Genomic DNA, 14,960 nt, shown 5'->3' on the forward strand with positions numbered 1-14,960 from the left:
TTTTGACATTTGTTTCAAAGGGTTCCTGGTTGGAACATCTGTACAATAGTGACTTCAAAGTCTATCACGTGGTTCCGCTATCTGTCGATGGTCTTTCCATGTGAACTGAGGCTTCCTAGGTGTTTGTCTACCGCGTGCCTCTGGATTATGCCCTGGATGTTTTGTGCATACTGTGGTGAAGGCTGGTGGTTCTATTTCAGCAGCCAGTTGATCGGGTTTGGTTCAGGCTGTGTGACCCAACCTGCCTCCTGTGGGTTCAGGCCTCACAGCCCTCCTAGGGCCGTCCACCCACACCCTTGTCCATCCATTCAGCTCTTGTTAGGTTGTGCTTGCTTAGGGGAACCCCAGGCTTCATAAACACCCTCAGGGGTCCCCTTCCCCAAGGTCTTCCTCTGGGACCTTGTGGAAGGAGGACCAGAAGGGAGAAAACTTTAGTCTGGACCTTCCATTTCTGGTCTTCATCCTACCACCGACGGTTCAGCGTCCTTAGAGAGCCGTGTACATGTCCAGCCCTGGGTCTCAAGTGCCACTCAATGAGGGGACGGATGTATCACGCCTGGAACCCCTTCTTTTAAATGTTTGGTGTTTTAATACTTGCCTAAGCACTGAAGCATAGAAAGATGTAGTTGTGACATAGTATTTACTTGTTTCACCTGCTGCCTCCTTCAGGGTGAGAATTCTGTGTCGGTTGATGGGAAGTGTAGCGATTCCACCCTGCTCAGCAACCTGCTGGAGGAGATGAAGGCGACACTGGCCAAGTGCTGACGGCTGCTGGGGAATGTTGCTGTGGTGGGAGCCCATCCCACAAGGCCGACTTCAAATGCTCTGTCGTTCCTTTGTCCCCCGGGGCCAGGTCCAGCCCCTGCGCCTGCTCTTCAGACAGCCCGAGGGTACATGTCGCATTGATTTTTTTTATTGTCCTTTTACTTTGACTTTTCTCAATCTCTGTGGCAAGAAGCCCCCAATACCAGCCCCCAACCTAAGGAGGGGCTACTGTGGCCGGCAGTCCCTCCTGCCTGACTCCACTCCCCCCTCTCCCTGCTCTGAGCAGGGCTGGCTGTCCTCGCAGGCAGAGCCTCCGCACTCACAGGGGCCACCCGAGGACCGAGAGCGACTGCCCCCTATACCTGCCATGACCCGACTTTGGCATCGTAGGAGGGAAGTTTTGCACCCCCTTCTGTAAAACCACCCAAGTCCTGAGGGCCTCAAAACATCCCAACCGGTGGGACCTGTGGAGAGGTGATGGCAAAGGAGTTGGTCAGCGCAGGTCATTGTCCACTGTTGGCATCCTTGGTGTCATCCTCCTGTGCTGTGTCAATATGCTGGTGGCCAGGGTTGAGCCGGCATGGCTCCAGAACCCTGGTTGAGGGCCGAGCTGCAGGGCTCAGGGAGCTTGGATGCCGAGGTGAGGACCTGGGGGCCGGGGGTGAGCCTGCCATTGTGGCAACTTCTAGTCAGAATCACTGACAGAGCAGGTCCTGGGACTTTGATTTTTTCCTCCTTGGTATACCTGTTGGGCTTTGTTTTGGAGGTTTTGGCATTCTGTAAGTCCTTGTCCCCTCACCTTGTCCCTGTCCACACCGTGAGGTTTGTCTTCACGTGGTCCCCGGGCTGCCGGGGGGCGGAGGGGCAGAGGAACCAGGGAGGATGAGCCCTCTTGCCCTCTGGCCGGCCCCTCTCATGCTGGCCAGCTGTGAGACTGAACTTTCCTCAGATGACGGTCCTTGGTGACATTTTAACTTTTCGTTTTGATGAAAACTGTCACTTTAGCATGTAATCTATTACAGAATCCCGTGCAGTGATTCTAGAATTTTGAAACTGTATGATGTGTTATATAAGAATTTATTTGCTATCGACATTCCCGTATAAAGGAGAGAGGCATATCATGCTGCTGTAACGATTTTGTGTCAAGATGATCCAATAAAATTGTAAAGCAGATGTTCATGTTTTGAGTCACACTGGATCAGCAGAAGTAAAACAGAATCAGCAGGAACTGACCCCATGAGCCCCAGGGAGGGCGGCTTCCCCAGGGTCCCTCCCTGCCCGGGCACACACCACTTCTCACCATCAGCCCTCCTTGGAGGTTGTTGGGCCTGAAAACACCATCTGGGATCCCGTTTCCCATGGTTATCTGGGGAAACCTGAGGGCACCTGGTTTGTCAGCACCAGCCCCCCTCCCGCAGCGGCTGTGGTGTTCTGTGCTGGTGCCCACCTCTGGGCTCCCACCGCACAGGCCCTGGAGGGCATCAGCTGGCTGTGGGCCCGGGGCAGGGCAACCTTCAGGGCCATCTGCAGTCTCCAGGATATGACTCCAGAGTTTCCCCATGCACTGCTTTGTTTCCCATGTGTTGTGTTTTCAGGACCGGATTTTAGACTTTTCCTATTGAAACACATGACACTAACACAGTATCATCTCCAGAGAGCCCGGCAGGAGGCCCTTGTACAAGGGGTCCTGTCCCTCAAATGCTGGAGAAAACATGGAAAGGGACAAGAGTTCAGGCAGGCAGCTCCAGCAGAGGCAGAAAAGGGGGCCAGGCCCCCACCCCCCCAACCCCCTCCCACCCCAGAGCTGTGCTGATGATCCACCACAAGTGCATAGACAGAAGTCCCTCCTGGCACCACTTTGGGTTCCCAGGCTGTTTTCCCTCCCTGCGGATCTGCTTAATGAACACTCAGTCAGTGATCAAATCCTCCATCTCATGCTCTGTGCTCTTGAGCCGAGAGAGAAGCTGTGGCCAAGATGGCAGTTCCTGGGTTTGTTTCCATCAAGGCTGACATCTTTTCACCTAAACTGCAGTCTTGCTTTGAGGACTCATAAGTACCTACTTAGGTGCATTAGTTTCCCTGTACCCTCCACGCATGTGCTTAGGTGGGTTGCTGTGGGATTTGCTTGGGAGTAGGACTGGACCTGAGGGCAGGGTCTGCGCTAGCCAGCCTGAGGCCAGGCCTATAACTTCTGCCCTTTAGTGCCACCTCACCCTCTGACTATGCCACTAGCCCCAGAGGCCTCCGGGGCTCTTCCTTCCCCAAGAAATCATTTACAAGAAATGGAAGGGGAGTTTAATCAATATAGCAAATTGCTCTATGATCTTGTTATATACAAACCAATCTCCCTTCCCCCTCCTCCCGCCCCAGGGATCCTTGGGCTAAGTTGGGTGGACCCCAGGGGCAGCACCCAGCCTGCCTAGTAGGTGCAGCTGGGATAGCCAAGCTGAGTCTGCTCCCCAGCAGCATCAGGGGTACGTCCGCTGGCCTCAGTGCTGGGTGAGGCACTCGGAGGCGTTCTCCAGGGTCAGATTGGCAAGGAGCGGGGGCTCAAGGCACGTGAAGCTCTGCGAGATCAGGCTGCAGGGGGAAGGGTGCCATCAGCCCTCTGTCTCCCCTCTGCCTCCCTCCCCAGGGGCATGGGGCTCCAGTGTGTCCCACCAGGTTGGATAGCAATCCCAGAAGTCCACCTGGCCAGGGCTGCAGGAGAGCATGGGATGGGGGTCCTGTGGCACACTGGCCATTGGGTGTTCATCTCTGGTTTACAAGCACCCCGCCCCCACCCCACCCCAGCACGGGTTACTCACAAAGCTGGGGTATTCCTGTGTGTCCCGGGCATCCGTGGAATTAGAGGAGGAGAAAGGAGTTCATGGTTTGTCCGTGAAGTGGCAACACTTGCAAAGGTTGCATCCTGACCCCGGCACGTCCATGCCCGGCCACCCGCCCTCCACCCCTTGCCTCCCTTCCAGAAGGCCAGGCCAGCAATCCTACCTTGTCCTGGTGTCCTCTCTGAAAGACACAAGGGCTCCGGTTAGATGCTGTGCATGAGGCCATGCTGTGCCTGTTAACCTGGGTCCCCTCCACCAGGACACACACCCATGGGGAAAGGCTTAGCCTCTGGCCACAGGGAGTGGGGTAGCAGCAGCGTCCACAGCAGTTGAGTTCCTGCTGCTGCTGGTGGCCCCTCCATGGGCCCAGAGTCCCTGCTCTCTGTACATACTCACCCTGCACGTGCACTGCCTTTGGCACAACTCGTGGGATTTAAGGAAAGGGGAACTTACTTGTGCCACTTATTTCTGCAATGACAATGAGGATAGACTCAGGAGACCAGGTGACCTCAGTTGGGCCCCAAGCCCAGCCAAACAGCCCACGGACCCCAGCTCACATGTAGCGAAGGAGACCCTGCACAGCTCTCTCCCACTGCAGTGATGACCTGTGGGGACACGGGGGCTTTGGAGTGGGAGGCAAAACCTCCATCCTCACCCCCCATGCATAGCAGAGCCCCAGCATGGCCACATGCCCTGCCTGATCCCCTACTCGCAGTTGTAGCCAAAGCAGACAACATGGGAGTCCGTGCAGTTATTGCAGGAGATGGTCTCGTACTGGAAGATTCCTGCAACAAGACCAGAGGGCCACAGATTTCCCTCTGCCTCTTACCCCGAACGGCCCCAGGGCCATGCTGCATCTCCAGGGAGCGAAGCTCCACTTACCGCAGTGACGCTGACAATCAATGCGGCCTGTTCAAGGACAAGGAGACAGTGGGTTCCCCCTGGGCCACCCCGTTCTGACCCCCGTCCCCCATAGCCACCAGGGGGAAGGGATCTCCCAGATGCGACTGAATCAACCACATGGGCAGGGGCTACTCTGCTTGGCGCCTGTGACCCCGTTGGGGTCTCCTCTGTCCCCGTGTCCCTGCTGTGTCTGTCCTATTGGCCAGCATGGAGCCAGGTGCCTAGTCACATCCCTCCAGCCTTGTGGGGGCTCGGGAATGTGACAGGGGTGCGCGGTTCTACCCAGCTCGGCCCCCCCGGGGACCCCATCTTGCTCACTCTCGATGATGGCGTCCTGGATGAGGTGCACCTGGTCCCTGAAGATGGCTCGCAGCTCATTGGGGAAATACCCTGGCAGAGGGAGCCCGAGGGAGGCGGGTCAGGCCCAGACGATCAAGGGAGGGGTTCTCGGCTGGGTCGGCTGCGCCCTTACCCGGAAAGTACATCTTCCCCCGGTACAGCAGATCCATCCTTTGGTACACGACGTTCGCCACTTGGTCCAGCTTTTCCCGGGCTGGGGGCGGCAGAAGGAGGTGGGTGAGGGCCCGGGGGTCTGGGGCCTGGGCTGGCCCGAGCTGGGGTCCGGGACTCACTGATGTCAGCGGGAATGGCCAAGTGCAGCTCCTTCATCGTGTCCTGGCTCCAGTCGGTGAGCAGCGCGCCCGACACGGGGATGTCGCCCACCCACCAGGACTTGAGGTTCACGTGGTGGCGGTAGAAGGAGAACTTCTCCGAGAAGTTGCCGTGGCAGTGCAGGCAGCCCTGGGCCAGCGCCGCCGTCAGACCCAGACACAGCAGGAAGGCCATGGCCCGCCCCCGCCCGCCCGCCGGCCAACCAACGGCGCCGCCCGCGCCACGCCCCCCGCGCGGACTCCACCTCCCCGGGCAACTGACCGAGCAGGCCTCCCACCAGGCCCTGCCCGCCCGCCGCCACTCGGAGCGGGTCCCGCCCGGGATTGGCCTCACCCCACGCGCCGACTACCGCGCAAGCTCTGTCCTCTCCCTCGAGCCGCGGGCACCAGCCAATGGCGTCAGGAGCCGCCCCCGGTTGCTAGGCAACAGCACGCTCCAGCGCCTAGCCGCCCCACGGCCCTTGATCAAGGCCCGGGGAGGGTCGAGGTGTCCCTCCTTCCAGGATGGCTTCCGGGACCTTTAGCTTCACGCGCCTCCGTCAAATCAAGGGCCCCTTGGCGCCCTCCGGGATGGACGGTGCTGTCACTTTAAGGGATGTAGATCCGGAGCTCGCGGGCAGGGTCTGGGCGGGGCTTGCTGCCGGCGTGTTCCTCCGCGGCTTGCGCATTGCGACACCGTGTGCCTCCGCGGGGCAGGGCAGGGCGCGAGGCGCGAGGACCCAACGGGCTGCTGGCGGCGACTGCGGGAGCGGCGGCGGCGGGAGCGGAGACCGGTGCGCGAGCGGGTGAGCACTGGCGGCCGGGAGTCCCGATCCGACAGACGGGACCGAACGCGGGCGGCGGGGAGTTCCGATTCGACAAAAGAGGCGAACGCGGTCGGCCGGGAGCTTCTATGGGACAGAAGGGACAATCGCGGGCAGCGGGAAGACTGAGGCCCAGGAATGGGCGAACGCGGGCAACGGGGAATCCCTGTGGGGCCGTCGGGACGAACGCGGGCGGCGGGGGAATCCCTGTGGGACAGCCGGGACGAACGCGGGCGGCGGGGAGACCCCATCCGAGAGAAGAGGCGAAAGAGGGCGGCGGGAAGTCCCGATCCGACTGAAGAGGCGAAAGCGGGCGGCGGGGCGTCAGTATGGGACGGAAGGGACGACCGTGGGCGGCGGGAGGGAGCCGCGGCCGGCCATCCTCGGAGGTGGCCATCCTTTGGAGTTGGTCATTACCAATGTCCTCTGGGGTCCCCTCCTGGGGCCCGCGCGACCCTACCCGCTGCCAGGACCCCTGGCCTCCCACCTAGAGGAAACGCGCGCAGAGGACGGGGGTGGGGGTGGGGTGGAGTTGGGGGGAGCCTTGTAAAGCTCCAGGCCGCTCTCTGGGTGTGAAACCTCCCTTCTTCCGACCCTGCTGGGCGCTTGAGTTTGTTTCCAGTGACCATATATTTCATAAGAAGGGAGGGAAAGGCCCAAAAGACTCAAATCAAGCCCGGGGATTCTGCCACCCAGTAGTGCTTTGGAGGTGTGCGGTGACCGCGCCCACTCTTCTTTTTCCGGCATGCTTTTCTCCAGCGCTGTCGGGGTTGAACTGAGCCAGTCGCCTACATTTTTTGACATCCTCCTGCACACGCCTCTTTGCGTACTTGACAACCTGAACACCCGCCTGTACCTTGTGGCTTTGAACTTCTTCTTTTTCCGGGAGCAGAGAGCAGTGACCTTGCCAGCTGCAGGCCCCAGCCAGCTGCTTTCTCATTTCCTAAGGTAGCAGGGGGCTCTTTTCGGCCCCACCTTTCCACCGAGGCAGCTGGGCTGGGACCTGAGACCCCCAATGCCAGACTGGAACTTTCCCTGGGGAATAATTTCAGCCCTGGGTTCTGACTTGTGAGATAAAACTTGGTTTCCTATTTCTGTGCTCATGGATTCACTTCTTTGCTCTTGTTTCAAAATAAGGGAAGATGGAATTTTTGCATGTGTGTGTAAGTGTGTGTGTGTGCATTGGAGGTGCAGGGGACTTGGGGTGTCACCCCGTCCAGCATCCATAAAGGATGACTGAGTGGCATCTCCGCCTGCCGGGGCCTCTGTGACAAAGGCCCCAGGTGGCTTGGCTTAAGCAAGCCTCAAAGCCAGGTTTTGGCCAAGCCATGCCTGCTCCCACCCAGACCAGTAATGTCCAGTGCCTGAGGCATCTGTCCCCTGGCAGTCTCTCTCTCTTCTCTGGCTTCTGATTGCTCCCTGCTTCTGACTTCTGCCACCTGACTGCATGCGAATGTCCTGCCTTGAGATAGCCTCCACCTGCACAGATTAGGTTGGGTTGAGGGCCACAGCCCCTGGGTTAGGACTCAGATGCGTCCTTTCCCGGGTACATGCTTCCATCCCCAACAACCCTGGAAAGATCCAGAATCCGATGTCTGATAAGTTTTTCTGAGCATGGGAACAGGTAAAGCAAAAGCCAGCGCCTCCCCACAGCGGCCTTTGCGTCTTCTCCTCGCATTCCATGTTGGGTGAATGTCTCACCTTCCCAGAGGGCCAAATCAGGACCCTCTGAGCCCTCCAGCGCCCTGCTGTCCACTTGGAGAGTGGCCAGTTACAGCCCAGATGCACTGCAAGTGTAAAGCGCACCCCGAACCTCAGAGACTGGGTGTGGGGGACAAAAAATAAAGAGAAGCAAGTGACCTCATGAATATTTCTCCATCCGCAATGTGTTGAAATGATGTCTCAGCCCCATGGGGTTACATTAGAGGGTGCATATTAATTTCTCCTGGTTCCGTTTTTGCTTGTTAACATGACTACTAGAAAACTTGAAAGGACGTAAGCGGCTCGCATTAGATTTGTAGTACCTTCCGTGGCGTCTGTTCTTTCAGCAGATATGTAACGTGATGAAGTGCTGTCCCACAAAGTTGGGGTTCTGTCGGGGAGAGCAGGGTCCCTGCTTTCCTGGAGTTGATTGTTTTCTGCCTCGCCTTTGTGGCTTTATTATCCTTTCAGTGTGGCCAGTTCCTCGAAGGACTGGCCCAAATGTCAGCATGTAGCCATCGGTGAACTCACATCAACTGCAGTTCTAATTCAAACTTCCCTGAAGGAGAGGACTGTAGGGGGTTCTTTATTTTTCTTACTGTTGGAAAATACGTACTTTAGCCATTTAGTTCAGTGCCGTTACACATTCACAATGTTGTGTAATTGCTACTCCTACTTCCAGCACTTTCTCATCACCCCAAAGAGAAATTCTGTGCCCACTTAAGCTGTAATTCCCCATTTCCTGCATTCCCCACGCCAGAGCCCTGGCAACCACCAAGCCACTTTCTGTTTCAGTGAACATGCCTCATCTGACTGTTCCTTATGAGGGGAACCGCACTATATCTATCCTTTTGCATCTGGCTTCTTTCACTCAACATGATGTCTTATGGCAGCTGTGTAGTAGCACAGACTGGCTCTCCATTCCTTTTCAGGGCCGCATAATATTCCACCACCGGGGTGGGCCCCACTTTGTGTCTCTATTCATTCACTGGCAGACACTCAGGTGGCTTCCACCTTTTGGCACTTGTGAATCGTGCTGCAATGAACATTTGTGTAGGAGCCACTGCTGAGCCCTTGTTTTCAGTTCTCTGGGGTACACACCTGAAAGTAGGACTCCTGGGTCCTATGGTAATTCTAGGTTTAACTTTTTCTTTCTTAAATATGGACCACTTTACGCATGTGTGCATCGTCCTTGTTCAGAAGCCGTGCCAACCTGCTCTGTATGGTTCCAGTTTTGGTGTAAATGCTGCCAAAGCAAGGACCCTGTGTTTCACTGCTTCCCACGGCAGCTGCACCATTTTACATTCCCACCAGCAACGCACGAGGGCTCCCATTTCTCTGCATCCTCGCCAGCACTGTGATTTTCTTTTTTTTTTTTTTTTTTTTTTTTTTTTGATAATCGTCTGTGGTTTTGATTTGTGTTAAGTCACCTTTATACCCTTGCGACACTGACTGTGCCTCCTGCTTTCCACCTGCTGGGAGCTTGCCAAACAACTTCCAGGACAAATCCCAACCGAGTACCAAGAATTCTAAGTTCCCTTTTACAATGAGGAATGTTTTAAACTAACTGCCTCGCTCTCTTGCTCAGCAAAAACAGTCTTTTAAACCTCCTAGGGGTGGGGGCGGGGTGGATTTTCAAAGCGCCTGTTGATTTTTAGTTCCCGGACTTTTTAGACCGTTCATGTCCTAAATTGTGTTTTTAATGGCGGCCTGTGGCGGGTGGAAGGGCCTTCCTTCAGCAGCTCGTTCTCTGCAAACTCACCTGGTACTATCCTGCAGTGAGTTATTTTCCCGTTTCAAGTGCCTCCCAAAGCAGAAGTTCAAGGAGCCAAAAAAAAAAAAAAAAAAAATTCCACCCACAGCGACTGAGAAATGAGGTCTTTACTCTATTGGACGCTGTAGACGGGCCCCAGACTGCAAGTCCAGTTCCTGCTTTCCTGGAAGTCAGAGGTCCAGATGGTTTCACCAGAAAAGGGCAAGCCCAGGCGAGGAAGTTGGGTTCTGGGAAGAAGGCCTTCCCTGCTGCGTTTTGCAAAGACTTGGCCCAGCTCTGGGGGCTGGGGGGGTGGGAAGGAGGGAATCTCTGCTATCAGATGGGGGGGGGACTCCTCTGCCATCAGACGGTGGGGGCGCGGAATCTCTGCTATCAGATGGGTGGGCGCTCCACCATCAAACAGGATGGAATCTCTGTTATCAGACGGGGGTTGGGACTCCACCATCAGAAAGCAGGGATGGATCTCTACTGTCCCATGGAGGGGGGGCCTCTGCCATCAGACAGGGGTGGTCAGGGTCTGGGACCCCCCCCCCCAGCACCAGCCGGGGAAGAAGACAAAAGCTTCAGCTCGAACAGTACACCCACGTGCCCCTCCCAGGCCCACTTCCTTTTTTCCCTGTGATGATACGGGAATCACTTTTTTTTTTTTTTGCTCTTGTTGTTCTTTTATATCCAGATCGGGGGAAAAAAAAATGTCCAGTTCCCACAAGGAGTCCTGGAGGAAATTCATGACACAGAGAGGGAATTTCCCCCGTAACCTCACTCCGGGGGGCACCGACAGCTGCCCTATTTTTCACGAATGGGCCAATCCACGATCATTATTATTTAACGAAAGAGCCCCCAAGAGCCAATTGTTTCAAAACTTACTTCTCTCACTGCGCACAGCACATCGGAAGTGCTCTGTCCTCGGGGAGGCACTTTGTTCTTTTTCAGAGCCTGTGAAAGTGCCGACCTTGATTTTGGGGGGACTGAAGTGTCTTGCCTGGGCTGAGTTGTCTTGGGAGGTGGTGACTTTCCCTTCCAGCCAGGTGGGCTGCGAGGGACCCTCCCCGGCCCCCACTTTGAACCCGTGGAGGGCAAGCGACGACCTGTCCTCTACTTTCTACACCAAGATCCACTCTCACATGGGGTTCTCCTCTCCTTTTTATCTCCCACAGTTTTTGGCTTTTTTTGTTTGTTTGTTTCCTTCAAGGCTTTTGTGTTAGTTTGCAAGTCTCCAGAATGTGGTTTGCCAGAATTGGAACTGCTTTTAAAAAGGAAATTTAATAAAATGATAGAGGGAATATATGAAAAACCCACAGCTAATATCATCCTCAATGGGGAAAAATTGAAAACTTTCCCCCTAAGATCAGGAACAAGACAAGGATGTCCACTATCACCACTATTATTCAACATTGTGTTGGAAGTTCTAGCCAGAGCAATTAGGCAAGAAAAAGAAATACAAGGCATCAAAATTGGAAAGGAAGAAGTAAAACTATCACTGTTTGCAGACGATATGATACTATATGTAGAAAACCCAGAAAAATCCACAACAAAATTACTAGAGCTAATAAATGAGTACAGCAAAGTAGCAGGCTACAAGATCAACATTCAAAAATCTGTAGCTTTTCTATACACTAGTAATGAACAAGCTGAGGTAGAAATCAAGAAACGAATCCCATTTACAATCGCAACTAAAAGAATAAAATACCTAGGAATAAATTTAACCAAAGAGACAAAAAACCTATATAAAGAAAACTACAAAAAACTGTTAAAAGAAATCACAGAAGACCTAAATAGATGGAAGGGCGTACCGTGTTCATGGATTGGAAGACTAAATATAGTTAAGATGTCAATCCTACCTAAATTGATTTACAGATTCAATGCAATACCAATCAAAATCCCAACAACATATTTTTCAGAAATAGAAAAACCAATAAGCAAATTTATCTGGAAGGGCAGGGTACCCCGAATTGCTAAAAACATCTTGAGGAAAAAAAACGAAGCTGGAGGTCTCGCGCTGCCTGACTTTAAGGCATATTATGAAGCCACAGTGGTCAAAACAGCATGGTATTGGCATAAAGATAGATATATCGACCAATGGAATCGAATAGAGTGCTCAGATATAGACCCTCTCATCTATGGACATTTGATCTTTGATAAGGCAGTCAAGCCAACTCACCTGGGACAGAACAGTCTCTTCAATAAATGGTGCCTAGAGAACTGGATATCCATATGCAAAAGAATGAAAGAAGACCCATCTCTCACACCCTATACAAAAGTTAACTCAAAATGGATCAAAGATCTAAACATTAGGTCTAAGACCATAAAACAGTTAGAGGAAAATGTTGGGAGATATCTTATGGATCTTACAACTGGAGGTGGTTTTATGGACCTTAAACCTAAAGCAAGAACACTGAAGAAGGAAATAAATAAATGGGAGCTTCTCAAAATTAAACACTTTTGTGCATCAGAGAACTTCATCAAGAAAGTAGAAAGACAGCCTACACAATGGGAGACAATATTTGGAAATGACATATCAGATAAGGGTCTAGTATCCAGAATTTATAAAGAGATTATTCAACTCAACAACAAAAAGACAGCCAACCCAATTACAAAATGGGAAAAAGACTTAAACAGACACCTACCAGAAGAAGAAATACGGATGGCCAAGAGGCACATGAAGAGATGCTCAATGTCCCTGGCCATTAGAGAAATGCAAATCAAAACCACAATGAGATATCATCTCACACCCACCAGAATGGCCATTATCAACAAAACAGAAAATGACAAGTGCTGGAGAGGATGCGGAGAAAGAGGCACACTTATTCACTGTTGGTGGGAATGTCAAAGGGTGCAACCACTGTGGAAGGCAGTTTGGCGGTTCCTCAAAAAGCTGAATATAGAATTGCCATACGACCCAGCAATACCATTGCTAGGTATCTACTCAAAGGACTTAAGGGCAAAGACACAAACGGACATTTGCACACCAATGTTTATAGCAGCGTTATTTACAATTGCAAAGAGATGGAAACAGCCAAAATCTCCATCAACAGAAGAGTGGCTAAACAAACTGTGGTATATACATACGATGGAATATTATGCAGCTTTAAGACAAGATAAACTTGTGAACCATGTAATAACATGGATGGACCTAGAGAATATTATGCTGAGTGAATCCAGCCAAAAACTAAAGGACAAATACTGTATGGTCCCACTGTTGTGAACGGACATTCGAGAATAAACTTGAAATATGTCATTGGTAACAGAGTTCAGCAGGAGTTAGAAACAGGGTAAGACAATGGGTAATTGAAGCTGAAGGGATACAGATTGTGCAACAGGACTAGATACAAAAACTCAAAAATGGACAGCACAATAATACCTAATTGTAAAGTAATCATGTTAAAATACTGAATGAAGCTGCATCTGAGCTATAGGGTTTTTTTTTTGTTTTTGTTTGCTTGTTGGTTTGTTTGTTGTTGTTGTTTTTTACTATTACTACTACTTTTATTTCTTTTCTTTATATTGACATTTTATATCTTTTTCTGTTGTGTTGCTAGTTCCTCTAAACTGATGCAAATGTACTAAGAAACAATGATCATGCATCTATGTGATGATGTTAAGAATTACTGAGTGCATATGTAGAATGGTATGATTTCTAAATGTTGTGTTAATTTCTTTTTTTTCTTTCCGTTAATAAAAAAAAAAAAAAAAAAAAAAAAAAGGAAATTTAAGAAGTTACAAGTCTACAGTTCTAAGCCTATAAAATTATCCAAACTAAGGCATCCAGGGAAAGACACCTTAATTAAAAGAAAGCCAATGAGTCCTGAAACCTCTGTCAGCTGGGAAGGCACGTGGCTGCATCTGCTGGTCCCTTGCTCCTGGGCTCTGTTGCTCTCAGCCTCTGTCCCTGTGGGGGTTCCTCACTTTGCTTCTCCAGACCTGGTTTCCCTTGGCTCTCTCCAGGCTCTGGCTTGCTTAACATCTCATGGCAGCATCTGCTGGGCTCCAAGCATCTCCAGACATCTGTGTCTCTGTTTTCCAAGTGTCGGCATCTGTGTCAGCTCTGCTCTGAAGTGTCTGTTGGCTCGGTCATTTCTGAGCTTTCTCCAAAATGTGTCCCCCTTTTAAAGACTCTAGTAAACTAATCAAGACCCACCTGGAATGGGTGGAGTCACATCTCCCTCCATCTAATCCAAAGGTCACACCCACAATTGGGTACGCCACAGCTCTATGGAGATAATCTAATCAGGTTTTCCAGGCTGCAGTGTTGAATCAGGATTAAAAGAAGCGGCTGCCCCCACAAGATTGGATCAGGATTAAACATGGCTTTTCTGGGGTACATAATACTTTCAAACCTGCACAGCCTTCTTGACTTTGATGCAGCGTTTATATTTCATTTCTTTACTTTGAACATTATCTGAAAATATCATACGTGTTTTTTTTGTTGCTTTGTTGAAACTGCAGGTTTCATTCACAGTGCCTGCCCGGCAGCGAAGGGGACTCAGGGGCTGCTGTTTGCTCCCTGCCAGGGACCCTCAGGGAGGGTTTCCCACATGGCCCGGCTGGCACTGGGGCTGAGTTGTTCTCCGGGGTGGGGGGTGTCCAGGGCATTGGGGGTGCTGAGTGGTCTCCCTGGGCTCCCCACATTCGACGCCAACAGCAGCCCCCTCCCCAGTCGTGACAACCACAGATGTCCCCAGAAGTCTCTTAGTGTCCCCTGGATGCAGAATTGCCACCCACTGTTACTTCATCTAAGCCCCTAATCCCTCAGGGGTGCTAGCAGCCTGTTCCCAGATCCCGTGGCCGGGGGTGGGATGGGGTAGACAGCTGGAACCCTGGCCCTGGCTCCAGCTGGTTTTATGGCATCCACTTCTCCAGTGACCCTCAAACCTGCCTCTTCCTCTTGGGGCGCCTGAGGCCAGAATGAACCCCTGCACCCCTCCGTGCCCCTTTGGGAGAGTCCACTGGCTTCTAGCTCCTTCGTTGCCGCCCTCTCTGTACGAGGTTTTGGGTTTTGTTTCCAATTTTCTCAGAAAAACGACTGGCCTCCCCCAGTTGCCTGCTGACCCACAATCTGTGTCCCAGGGAGCCACCCTGGTTTTCCCAGGCCCGGGGGGCTCCTGGTGGGGGGGAGGTTCCTGGGGTGATCCCAGGACGCAGGACCTCCAGTACTGAAGTGGGCCCCGCCGCCCCCTCCCAGCCCTGCCCTCCTCCTTGGTGTTCGAGGCTTTAAAACCCGGCCGGGCCGGCTCGGCTGCGATATCCCGAAGCAGCTTGGCCTGACGGGACCCTCTGCTTCTGGGGGCGCTTGGCCATTTCTCCCCAACTTTTACCTGCTCAGTATCCGGACCTGTCACCTCAGTCTGTGCATGTTTTTTTAATCTTCTCGTTATCGTGGCGGCATATACAGCACAGCATTTCCCGTCGCAGCCGCCTGCAGGCATCGAGTCCATGGTGTCAGCTATACTCACCAGGTCACGCCACCATGCCCAAATCTTTCCCCTCACCCCAAACAGAAACTCCGTCCCATTTA

The 14,960-nt window shown here is 52.6% G+C and overlaps 3 protein-coding genes and 1 non-coding gene across 7 annotated transcripts in view; 2 read left to right on the top strand and 2 right to left on the bottom strand.

Moving 5' to 3' along the window:
• The window catches only part of AP3D1 (adaptor related protein complex 3 subunit delta 1), a 62,056-nt gene extending 60,118 nt beyond the window's left edge, over positions 1–1,938 (top strand). For both annotated transcript variants that reach the window (XM_077121258.1, XM_077121259.1), the window contains one exon: positions 670–1,938. In XM_077121258.1, the coding sequence (XP_076977373.1) occupies positions 670–765 (96 nt within the window). In that variant the 3' untranslated portion in view covers positions 766–1,938. The remainder of the gene's footprint in view (positions 1–669) is intronic.
• A 1,107-nt stretch (positions 1,939–3,045) lies between these two features.
• On the bottom strand, positions 3,046–5,383 carry IZUMO4 (IZUMO family member 4). Of its 2 annotated transcripts, XM_077121264.1 has the most exons (10): positions 5,129–5,381; positions 4,969–5,049; positions 4,815–4,886; positions 4,476–4,502; positions 4,303–4,378; positions 4,151–4,198; positions 4,047–4,061; positions 3,757–3,774; positions 3,573–3,587; positions 3,046–3,345 (listed from the first exon to the last, which is right to left on the bottom strand). In XM_077121264.1, exons 1-10 carry the CDS (start codon positions 5,340–5,342, stop codon positions 3,255–3,257), a joined length of 657 nt encoding a protein of 218 aa, XP_076977379.1. In that variant the 5' UTR covers positions 5,343–5,381; the 3' UTR covers positions 3,046–3,254. The 2 variants fall into 2 exon arrangements, with proteins under 2 accessions (XP_076977379.1, XP_076977381.1); XM_077121266.1 differs by lacking the exon at positions 4,476–4,502 and having other exon boundaries at positions 5,129–5,383.
• A 455-nt stretch (positions 5,384–5,838) lies between these two features.
• MOB3A (MOB kinase activator 3A) overlaps positions 5,839–14,960 on the top strand; it is a 32,107-nt gene continuing 22,985 nt past the window's right edge. The window contains exon 1 of one of the 2 annotated variants that reach the window (XM_077121261.1): positions 5,839–5,952. The gene's annotated coding sequence lies outside the window, so the exon portion shown is untranslated. Of the gene's footprint in view, positions 5,953–6,011; positions 6,298–14,960 lie in introns of those variants that run through there. The other variant, XM_077121262.1, reaches the window with a different exon arrangement.
• On the bottom strand, positions 8,827–8,929 carry LOC143651089 (U6 spliceosomal RNA). Its single transcript, XR_013159829.1, has one exon. It is a non-coding gene; the product is annotated as a U6 spliceosomal RNA (small nuclear RNA).

The sequence above is a fragment of the Tamandua tetradactyla genome, chromosome 11 (genome assembly GCF_023851605.1).
Source record: "Tamandua tetradactyla isolate mTamTet1 chromosome 11, mTamTet1.pri, whole genome shotgun sequence".
In the NCBI taxonomy this organism is placed as follows: domain Eukaryota; kingdom Metazoa; phylum Chordata; class Mammalia; order Pilosa; family Myrmecophagidae; genus Tamandua; species Tamandua tetradactyla.

Coding starts and splice junctions, on each gene's coding strand:
- IZUMO4 (XM_077121264.1), bottom strand. CDS start 5,342: ATGGCCTTCCTGCTGTGTCTGGGTCTGACGGCGGCGCTGGCCCAGGGC. Junction 4,503..4,814: donor CCAGGACGCCATCATCGAGA/GTGAGCAAGATG, acceptor GTCCTTGAACAG/GCCGCATTGATTGTCAGCGT. Junction 4,199..4,302: donor TGCTTTGGCTACAACTGCGA/GTAGGGGATCAG, acceptor GTGTCCCCACAG/GTCATCACTGCAGTGGGAGA.